General features: G+C 35.9%; 1 protein-coding gene across 1 annotated transcript in view; it reads right to left on the minus strand.

Annotated features, from left to right (window-relative positions):
- LOC126972396 (THO complex subunit 3) overlaps positions 1 to 8,629 on the minus strand; it is a 10,826-nt gene extending 2,197 nt beyond the window's left edge. Inside the window, exons 1-6 of the mRNA XM_050819113.1 lie at positions 8,346 to 8,629; positions 7,651 to 7,772; positions 7,181 to 7,316; positions 6,629 to 6,732; positions 1,597 to 1,758; positions 225 to 325 (exon numbers count right to left, since the gene is read on the minus strand). Coding sequence (XP_050675070.1) covers positions 225 to 325; positions 1,597 to 1,758; positions 6,629 to 6,732; positions 7,181 to 7,316; positions 7,651 to 7,772; positions 8,346 to 8,549 — 829 coding nt within the window. The 5' untranslated portion in view covers positions 8,550 to 8,629. The remainder of the gene's footprint in view (positions 1 to 224; positions 326 to 1,596; positions 1,759 to 6,628; positions 6,733 to 7,180; positions 7,317 to 7,650; positions 7,773 to 8,345) is intronic.
- Positions 8,630 to 12,170: the final 3,541 nt, after the last annotated feature.

A 12,170-nucleotide genomic window follows, 5' to 3' on the forward strand; every position in this document is an offset into this window, starting at 1 on the left:
GCAAGAAACTCACCAAAGTTTTATCCTCCCTTTACAGTTTTCATATTATCCATACATTTTTATCATCTATATTATATTCCTGAACTTTATAATACGCTTCCTTCATTAAAACTTCATTAAAATTTATATAACGGAAGTTCAGTAACATGGGGGGGGGGGGGATTTTATTATATATTTGTGTTGTATTTCCCCATGAATGAGTATATAGTATCCAAACGACTCACCAGTTTCGGTGTCTCCAATGTCAATGATGTGGTCCTCACTGGCAGACGCCAGCAGCCGACCGTCGAAGCTGAACGACAGAGTGCGCACCGGCCACTCCAGTCTGCACCAAAAACAACAGACTGGGGCTTGTATTGCAAATAATCAACATATCAAAACATTGTATTTATAAATTAGTAAAGTATGCATAAATATATTAAAAATGTGATTTGCATAACTAATATTATACACAAACATAAAATTTCCTGGCGGTTTTAGAACTAACAAGGTAAATAAATCGTAAGATAATGACAAAATGTGTTGGGTTCTATTACGTTCCCCACTTATTATAAATTTAAAAGATTATTATATTGGGGATAGTATGATGCGGAATTACTTGTCATCATGGGCTTCACTAGTAACATCATACAGTTTTATTTTTATTACTTAAAATTTAGGTTAAATTTTTATTCATATCTTTAGTCCCTTTATCATTTGTATGAAGTACTTACCTACAGTTATATTTTGCATTGCTTACTTAATTTATTTTGTGACACTTGTGCGCACCTGCTTTTGCAATGGAAACATAATATTTCAATTCAATCTCAATGATTGAATTGAAATATTATGTTACGTACAATAAAATAGACTCACAATTACGCTCAAAAACTGTCTGAAGCAAAACTGAGCCTACGCACTTCACTTCAGTTGTGTTTCTACCGCGCTTTAAATACAACGTCAAGCAATGATCAGTGAAAAAAAGGTGTTCAGTGAAAAATTGTCTCAATAACAGCATATCCAAACTTAAAAAGGAGTAAATTTAAAGTGACCCTTTAAATTAATAATGTTGTGTAAATAACTAAAAGAAAATAATTAAAATTGTCATTAATTATTTTCTTAAATTAATTCAATGATATGAAATATTTGACGGGTGACGAGTAAGACTAGCCATCACTTACCTTGACATGATTTAAGCAAAGGAACGACCCGCCCCACGATATCACTACAAGAACTAACCAAATAACAGGACAGAATGTGTACACATTCCCTACCGCCGAATTCCACCTCCGCACGACACACCACAATCTTCATTCTTCCACAGTATGGTTTTCAAGGAACTTTCTTCCACATACAACAAAGCTGTGGAATAAGCTTGTGCGGAGTTTCCAGGACGACACGACATGGGTACCTTTAAAAAAACGCATACTCCTTTCTTAAAGGCTGGCAACGCTCCGGTGATTCCTCTGGTGTTGCAAGATATATGGGTGGCGGTGATCACTTAACACCAGGTGACCCTACGCTCGTCCTTTTCTAGAAAAAAAAATCTACTAACAATAAGTTCTATAACTACTTCTGTGACAGAATGCCAGTATGAATTCCATGACGCAGCGTTACCTTGAGAAGACCCTCAGGCAGGCCAGCTCGTTGACATCCCACAGCGACACGAGCGCGTCGGCTGAACCGGTGGCGAAGAACCGGCCAGTGGGGTCGTGCTCAATGCAGATACACGTGCCCGGGTGGGCCTTCAGGACCGTCTGCAGCTCCAGCGACGGGTACCTGCGAAGGTTTTTTATCATAATAAGGGACGATACGAGCAGGATATTCAACTGATGGTAATTGATACACCCTGCCCATTACAATGCAGTGCCGCTCAGGATTCTTTGAAAACCACAATAATTCTGAGTGGCACTACAATAATTGCGCTCGTCACCTTGAGACATAATATGTTAAGTCTCAATTGAAAATTAATTTCCCTAGCTACGGCGCCCTTCAGACCGAAACACAATACTGCTTCACGGCAGAAATAGGCGCCGTGCCGTGTGGGTCTTATAATCTAGCCGGCAACATGTACAAAGCCTCCTGCTGCTACCACTCTGAGTTGCTTAGAAATTAGCTTGATCAGATAATTAACTAAAAACCAAGTTTCACAATCACTGACTACGCCAAACTACGAATAACCTCCCGCATCACGTTGTCGATGCCTGTCATACCATAACCGTGCGTTTCCGAAGAAACTTTTGCTTCCACTTTGCGGTATCAGTGCCGGCTGCTGCATAGGTAAAGGCATAAAAGGCATTTATTTTCTCAAAATTGATTCCTTCAGAATTCTTTTTGATGTCATTTCTTATACTACTAGATACTACTACCGCTTCGGAAACAAATGGCGCTCTGAGAGAGAAGAAGCGGCGCAAGAAACTCTCCCAGCATTTTTTTTTTGCGCTCTTTTCAATAAAAATATACAATATTGTACAGTCGCTATAAAATAATCACAATCTAGTCCCAGGCTGTCCGATCATTTAGATATTCAGCAGTGGAGTAATAGGATTTACGACAGAGCCATTTTTTTATAAAACATTTAAATTTATTTATAGATAATGCCTGAACAGTGGCTGGGACTTTATTGTAGAAGTGTATACATTTACCCTTAAAGCTATTATGTATCTTATGAAGCCTACTAGAATTAGTTACAAGCAATCCCTTATTTCTAGTGTTATAATAATGAAAATCACTATTAAGAGCAAAAAGGTGACGATTTTTGTGAACATATATTAAATTTTCATAAATGTACTGACAATAAACAGTCATAATATTTATTTCTTTAAATTTTTCTTTGAGAGACTGTCTTTAACCAAGCTGATATATAGCACGAACAGCTCTCTTTTGCAGTGCAAACACTATATCAATGTCAGCAGCATGACCCCATAGTAATATACCGTACGTCATGATGCTGTGAAAATAACTAAAGTACACTAATCTAGCGGTCGCAACATTCGTGTACTCTCTAATCTTTCTAACTGCATATGCCGCAGAGCTGAGTCTATCTGCTAGATGGGTAATATGTGGACCCCACTGAAGCTTTTTATCTAACGTGATACCCAAGAAGACCGTAGTGTCCACAAGTTCCAATCTCTGGTCATTTATAAGTACGTTGGTTTGTACCTCCGCTGTGTTTGGTGTAATGAACCGTAAACACTTTTTTTTTTACTGTTTAAGTGCAGATTATTCGTCTCAAACCAACGCACTATCTTTGAGAGTGCATTGCTTACCTCGTCATCAATATCCGCACGTCGCTTCACTTTAAAAATAAGTGAAGTATCATCAGCAAATAATACAATCTCATGGCTATCATCTACCACAAACGGTAGATCGTTAATATATATAAGAAACAAGAAAGGACCGAGAATAGAACCCTGTGGAACACCTATTCCCACAGGTTTACCCGAAGACCGTTTGCCATTTACATCGACTATCTGAACTCTTTCGCTTAAATATGATTTTAACAGATTTAGCGCTCTATTTTTCACTCCATAATGCTTTAGTTTTAGGAGTAAAGTTTCATGGTGGACGCAGTCAAATGCTTTTGACAAATCACAAAAAATGCCCAATGCATCCTGTGACTCTTCCCAGGCGTCAAAGATGTGCTCAATGAGTCTAGTACCCGCATTAATTGTTGATAAGCCCCTAGTGAAACCAAACTGATTTTTGTTCATTAATTTACAAAAATGCATTTGTAGCTGTTGAAGCAAAAGTTTTTCAAAAATTTTACTAAAAACAGGCAGCACTGAAATAGTTCTGAAATTAGCAGGGTCAAAAGAACTGCCCGATTTAAACAAAGGTATAACTTTGCTGTATTTCATGAGGTCAGGGAACACACCCTCATCTATGCATTCATTAAATATTATTGCTAATTCAGGTGCTATAATGTCAAGTATGTATTTAACAATATTAGATACAGATACATTAGATAAAGAATGGCCCCATAGGTCTTTTGTATTTTTTAGGTTAATTAATTTGAAGATTTTTATTATATCGCTACCTGTAACATACTTAAATTTCAAGTCAGTAGAAGATACGTGTAATTTAAGCATATCATATGCTGCTTTTGGCGAAGAGTTAAGGTATTTGGTCGTGACAATCGGGATTTCGGAGAAGTATTTATCAAATTCATTTGCAATTTCTATTTCCGAATTTATAACGCGATTATTAATATTTAAACAGATAGAGGTGTTACGGCAATTCGATCTACCAGTTTCATTGTTAATTACACTCCAAGTCGCTTTTACTTTATTATTACTGTTTTTAATTTTATCTGCAATGAAACGTGTTTTCGCTTCATGACAAACTATTTTAAAGAGCTTGGAGTATTTTTTTACATATATTTTAAATTCTTCACTATTATTGTAATGTTTCTCATAATAAAGGTCATATAAGCGTTTACGACTTTTGTGGATACCCATTGTTGCCCAATCATTAAAACTATGTTTGTTGTTTACTGTCACCGTTACTGGAGTAAAAATCCTGTCAAATTCCTCACAGAAGGAATTGAAGACTAAGTTGTCGTGAAAATTAGCAGTTTCGCCACAGTGTAAAAATGGTATTGTATTTACCAAATTATTTCTAAACCTCTCAAGACGGCTACCCGTAACTGGTATAATCGTCACCTTTTTTGGTCTGACATTGTCCAATCTTGTATTTACTTTTATAAGTTGCCCACTATGGTCGGACTGAAGATTATTAATTATGAGATTACTAGTAATAGTAACATCTGTAAAAATATTATCTAAACAGGTTGCTGTTGTAGAAGTGATTCTAGTAGGTTCCCAAAATACATTGAACAAATTAAAACTTTGAAATAAATTTTTAAGGCTAGTACAATTGGCCGAAGGTTCGAGCAAGTTTATATTAAAATCTCCACACACTATAATTGACTTGCTAGTTTTGCTAAATTTTGATAGTACCTCCTCCATTCTATGTTGGAATTGTTCATATGATGCAGTGGGGGGCGGTATACACTTACAATAATAAATTGCTCTAGTTCTATACAAGCTATCTCAATTAGTTGTTCTATAGAGAGATTAACAATATCTCTTCTATTTTTACATTTTAATCTATTATTAATGATAATTAGGGAACCTCCATGTATTGCCCTACTTCTACAAAACGAACTGACTACTTTATGTTCTCTAAAACTAAACTGGAGCTGATGACTCTTACGCCAATGTTCTGTAATACATAATATATCTATATTACAGCAGCTCAAAAACAGTTCAATTTCTAATTCCTTACTTGAGATACCTTGTATATTCTGGTGAACAATATTTATGAGCTTTATATTATGATTATCTATAGCAGTAACATTTATATTTGGTGAATGTTGCCTATTTTGTATGATATTGCAAGAGTTGTCCTCCCTTGTCAAATAACTTAATTTAAATTAATTGAAGAAAAATCTTCATTGTTATATTTTTGTACATTAGTACTAATACATTCCCCAATAGGGGCTTGTATGTCGATTATTTTACAATTTTGCCCAATAGAGGCATGTTTATTAAATAATACTACAGAGGAAGTAGTTTGTTGACTAAGACTATAAGCTACTAAAGTAGCCAGCTGTCGCTTAACTCTAAATGGTAGGTATAGGTTACCATTGGTTATTTTCATTTTATAATTAATGAATTTATTTGTGTCAAATAAAATTAAATTTTCATTGTTGTGGAATGTCGCATTATACAAAGTTGTATTTAATACTCTGGTACTCAAACCCTTCTCAAAAGCCTTCTAAATATCCATGAGCGACTAGTGAGGTGAGTCAATTGCCCATTTGCCCGCTCTAATAAAAAAAATTGCACCACCTATCATTAATATGCACCCTCCCTATCCATAGATTCAACGAGTTTATCGAAACAACTCACATCAAAAAAATGGCGTGAAATCAGCCAATCCTTTCACTACCACCGCCCCAGTTGCTATATCACCGCCATTAAATCCATATGCAAATAGGATTAACATTATTGTCAAAATCTACTCACAGAATTTATGTGGGTAGTAGATTTTGTGATGGGTCTTAGTGGGGGCATTCGCTCCAATCTCAAGTTATGTTATCATTTACAAAATAATTTATGCAATCGAATTTTTTCCATACAAACATTTATTAACAATTCTTTCAATTTCGCAACACATCATAAGACAACCTGTATAGCAGAGTGGTTAGCGATCCTACCTACTAAGCTAGAGGTGCCGGGTTCGAATCCCGGTAGGTGCAAGCATTTATATGATGAATATAGATATTTGTTTCCGAGTCATGGATGTTTAAATGTATTTATGTATGTTTATATGAATATATGTATGTTTAAGTAAGTATATTGTATCAAATATATCATTGTCTTGTAACCCATAACACAGGCTATATATGCTTAACTTGGGGCAAGATAATTTGTGTAAAAAGTGTGTCAATATTATTATTATTATTATCATGTAGTTGGTACATAGAGTAGTTTGTGAGCTTTTTTCTTTAACTTATTTCACAAAAGTATTTAAGGCTAGTTAAGCAACTGGTTGTTATACACAAAAGAAATATTCATGAAAATTTATTATTAAATAAATAATTAACTTCATACAAAGTTATAAGTTTTACTTAGGTACTCACGTCAAAATATGAACACATCCCAAGCCGTTCGTCAAAAAGAACAGATCAGAGGTATTGTTCCATGATATCTCGTTGACTTCAAAATTAAATTGCTCCTCAGTTACCTGAAAAAAGGTCAAATATACTTTTTTCAATGAGGCTTAAACTTAGCACTTTTGAATAGTCACTATAAATATTTCTTTTAAATTACTGAATTTACCATATCTTTGGAAAAAGTTGAGCTTTTGAGAAGAACATACAAGAAAATTAACAGCCACTATTTTCAATCAAATAGAGTGTTTCACAATGGCTGTAAAATAGATAACAAATTAATAACTAAGGTGCTGCATCTAATATATGAATCATGTGAAAATAATATGAATTATAATAAAAAGTAATAAAGAATAAACTGTATAAATATAAATTATCATATTATATTGGATGCATCAACATTTTGAAGAGGGAGAATACAGGTCAAACAGCTCTTAAGAACACAAACGGTTTCCAACTAGCGACATATATAATGAATTTTTCACCACCAAATTGTATTACATGTTTATAAAATATCCTTACCACTTTGTAATTACGAGCATCAATAAATGAGACAAGGTCCTCTTTGTTTCCCACAGCAATGGTTGAACCATTGGGTGACCATGCAATGTTTATATTTTCTCCCTTTGTGGATATGGCTGCTGCACACTTATGTGACCTGTTAAAATAGTTACAAACATAATAATGAAACTTGGGAAAATAATTTTAGTGGGACGACACCTCAGAAAATCGACAACAATTTTTTTTGGGCTGGAACAACATATAACTAAAACAGGACAGAATGGGTAAACCATTAAGTTAGGTTAAAAAATAGCAGAAATTTCCTTCATCAAATTGATTCAAATCATTTCTACATGTAGAGAAATTATCATTATTAATATGAATTTACAATTTGTTACAGTAAAAAAACTTGGTGTTGTAAAAGACACAATTACTATAATTATAATGTGCTTTTATTTGTAAGCAATCCCAAATTAATGTTTCAAAAATACCTGGCATCCCATATTCTGACAGATTTGTCACCACTGGCAGTGCTGAGTAGGTCTGGATGTGAAGCATGCCAGCATAGTTGATCCACCGAACCCGTGTGACCTCTGAACACAAAGTCTTGTGCCTGTAAATAAAAAACAACTTGTAATATTTTCTACTTGCTGCTGTCATTCACATGGACTCTATAAGCAGCAAAAATACTATGTCTGGCTCAAAAGAAACCAAATGGCTTCCTCATTCCTCTAACAGTTCCTCTCACTACTCCACAACTGAATATCAAAGTGATTTGAGGGCAAGGAAATATGTTTTGACATCGACTACTAATTCAAATTTGTTTGAAAAGAACACAAAACAGAATTCTGGGAGAGTTACTTACACCTTACACACATAAAAGTAATAATAAGAAATTAATAATTTATATTTTTATTCATTGGTGTATTGTAATCTGCAATTTATTGTGTATCTTTCGCATTATAAACAAAAATAGTGTGATACAGCTTAGCACAAAATTTAAAAAGGAATGGTATGTGAATGACTACATTTATAAATACTCGCTCAGTTAATTGTAGTAATGACTTTGAAAATTCAATTCCTACAATAGGATAGTAATCAAACACCTGTTGGTATTTGAAATTAACTTAACAGCATAAATTTTAATTGCTGGTCAAGGATTGAGATGCATGAGAGTTAAACTTACCAATCTATTACGCTCTAAGTTAAAAATGACAACAGTTTTATCAAAGGATCCTGAAGCTAGTCGTCTCCCATCGCAAGACCAGCCAACAGAATGGACTTTAGATGAGTGAGCAATATATTCGCGAATAACATTGTGAGAAACAAAATGATTTCGTAATTCCTGTAAATCTGCTATTGGCGTCTGATTCTGTTTCGATTCTTTCATGTTCAGATTTATTTACAAACAAATAACCTAACCTAAATCCACAAAAAAACCGGCAATATTTTTTTGTAGGTGAAATTTTTTTTTTTGATTTTATGGCCTGGTGTAGGTGAAAGTGAAACTTGAACACAGAATGTTTTATGTTACTCATCGTAATAATCTGTGTTAACTCTAAAGCAAAGAGGATGTAAGTATCTGATGTCTGAAATGGAAAACTTCAACACTCACCACCTAAAACTTATAATTTTAACGCTACAGAAATAGCGTAGGTAACTTCAATACAAATAGAAAGGACAAGCGATATGCAACTAAGGCCGAGATAGCACGGGACAAAGCTATTGATCTTGCATCTCTATCGCGTAACCCATTTATTTGTTTGGTTCAACGTCTATTCTTTATATTATGGCTTTTGTGGAAAGGTCACCACAACTAAGCCAATGTCAATATAATGTATTGTTTTCTTCAGTTTCATTTAATAAATATGCAGCTTTTAAACGGTCGATCGATATGTTTGTTTGTCGACCTGGTAACTGAATGGTATAAACTTTACCGCTTCGTTTGATAACACGGTACGGTCCTTCATATGGTGTTTGTAATGGTGATTTTACTGAATCTATTCTAATAAGTATTTATTAGAATAGATTCAGTAAATCATGTATATGACTGCATATAAAGTCTTGATGAACAAATATGTGTTAGATATTACGATGTGAAGTAGATGAGTGTGGTTTATTAGCTGCGATATGGGTACGTAATTTATCAACGTAGGTATGATCCAATGAGGTAGATGATGTTTGTGTGTTTATGTCGAAGAAATCACTTGGTAGACGAAGGTTATAGCCGTATGTTAGTTCGGCGGCGCTAACGCCTGTGTCCGATCGTAGAACTGCGCGCAGGCCTAATAATACGGTTGGTAGTTCATTGACCCATGCACAGGTGTTCATTAACCTTGAACGAAGGGCTGTCTTCAAGCAACGATGAAAACGTTCTACCTTACTCTTTGGGTTATAGCTAGTACTTCGTATCCGTTTAACTCCTATAGTTTTCATGAGGTTGGTAAACAGAGAGCTTTCGAATTGTCGACCTTGATCGCTTGTTAGTGTCGCTGGGCATCCAAATCTTGAGGTCCAGTGATTGTTTATGATATCTGCAATTGTCTCGGCTGTAATATTGTCGCTAGGGATTGCCTCAGGCCAACCAGTATGTCTGTCGATCATTGTTATCAGATAAGGATGTCCTTGGGCAGAGGTAGGTAGAGGTCCAACAATATCTATGTGTATATGCTGAAAACGATCGCTTGCGTCAAAACATTGAATTATGCTGACTGTGTGGCGTTGTATTTTACTTTTTTGACAATTTATACAAGTTTTACTCCACTTCCCGATGTAGATATTCATTGATGGCCAAAAGAATTTTTGAGATATTAATTTACGTGATGTTCGTATTCCTGGGTGAGTAATATTATGTACACTATTAAAAATTTGTTTGCGGAATTCTGTAGGTATGTAAGGACGTACATGACTTGTTGATGTTTCGCAATATAATTCTAGGTTCGTGTTAGATACATTTATTTTCTTGAAGGTTAAGTTTGGTTGTTGAATGAGTTGTGTTATGCTGCTGTCTCGCTCTTGTGCGTTTGCTAATTCGCTGTAGACGATCGTAGGTGACACTGTTATTGTTTCTATTCGACTTAATGCGTCGGCAATAATATTGTTTTTTCCACTGATGTGTCGAATATCGGTTGTGAATTCACTGATGAATAATAATTGGCGCGTTCGGCGTGGCGTTTCGTTTGCAGTCTGTGTTTTATTCATTGCGAATGTGAGGGGTTTGTGGTCTGTGAATATAATTAATTCACGTCCTTCAAACATCTTACGGAAATGTTTCACTGACTTATAGACAGCTGAGAGTTCTCTGTCATACGCTGAGTATTTGTTCTCCGCCTCTGAGAATTTCTTTGAGAAGTAACCGAGTGGTTGCCAATTATTTTCGATGTATTGTTGTAGAACTGCACCTACTGCATTGTCAGACGCATCGCAGAATATTGCGATAGGGGCATCATGTGATGGGTGAGCGAGTAAGGTAGCTTTGGATATACTATTCTTGCACTCTTCGAATGATTGTGATGCTTCGTCGGTCCATTCAATTATTGTTTTATCACGTTTCTTGACATGGTGTAGGTAAGCGTTTAGCGGAGCTTGTATTGATGCAGCATTCGGTATGTGGTCACGATAGAAATTTAAAATGCCTAGAAATCATCTTAAACCTTCTATAGTTTTCGGTTTTGAATATTCGGTAATGGCTTTAATCTTCTCTTCTGGTGGCTGTATACCGTTTTATGATACGATGTATCCAAGAAATTTGACTTCCGTTTGGCCTAAGTTACACTTCGCGGGGTTGATAGTGATACCGTTTTCTTCCAATCTTCTAAGAACTGTTCTTAGGTGATCGCGATGCTCAGTCTCGTTTGCTGAGGCTACGAGCAAATCGTCGATGAATGGGAAAACGTAGTCTAATCCTCGGAGCACTTCGTGAATAAATCGTTGAAATGTTTGTTCCACATGCGAGGAAATTCGAATAAACCCATTGGTGTGATGATAGCTGTTTTCTCTATGTCCTGTTCCCTGGTCTTCAATTGTTGGTAAGCGCGGTTGAGGTCGATTGTGGAGAATATTGTTTTGCCAGACAGATGATGGGTGAAGTCCTTAACTCTCGGCACTGGATAACGATCGGGTTTGGTTATGCTGTTCAATCGTCTATAATCACCACATACCCGTATATCTCCATTCTTCTTAGGTACTATATGGAGTGGTGAAGACCATGGACTTTTACTCGGTCTGCAGAGTCTTTGTTGCATCATGTTTTCAAATTTTTTCTTCACTATTTCATAACGATGAGGTGGAATGGGACGAGCACGGCAATGTAATGGAGGTCCTTGTGTTTCAATATAATGTTCCACGTTAATTTTTGGCGATAATTGCATCGATGTTAATCTCGTGGTACCGGGGAATTTGGCGAGTATCGCGTGGTACGGGGCCTGTATATCGATACTTCGTATTGTGGGTGAGGTCGTTGACATTATTGGCGCGTTAATTTTAAGACTTGTGACGGCATCAAATAAACTTCGATTTTTTAAGTCTACGATAAGTTGATGATGGTTGAGAAAATCGGCACATAATATTAGTTATATAATATTATCGTGACGTCACCTACAATAAACTTCCACTTGTATGGTCGACGGAGGTTGAGATCGAGTTCTAATGTTTTCTCACCATAAGTTGAAATTGTTGTGTTGTTTGCAGCGTACAATTTAAATGGTAGAGGCGTTGCTTTCAGGCCTAGTTTTCTTGGTAGGACGGATATATTAGCACCGGTATCTACTAACAATGACATCTTTGTTTTCTTGTCTGTGACAAAAAGGCGGTATGAAGGGTGCCGGGTTCCGCCGCAGCTAACGTCCATTCTAGTTTCCCGATGGCTCTTTCTTGAAGCTGCAGGGCGTAGTACAACGTCGTGCTTCACTAACAAATCGGCGATGGTAATAACAGTAAAGTGTTGGTGAGCTATTGAGTGTGCGGGAACGGTGTTGTGACGAAGTTCTATTTCGAGATGACGAGCGAAATC

This window comes from Leptidea sinapis, chromosome 26, assembly GCF_905404315.1.
Source record: "Leptidea sinapis chromosome 26, ilLepSina1.1, whole genome shotgun sequence".
Taxonomy (NCBI): domain Eukaryota; kingdom Metazoa; phylum Arthropoda; class Insecta; order Lepidoptera; family Pieridae; genus Leptidea; species Leptidea sinapis.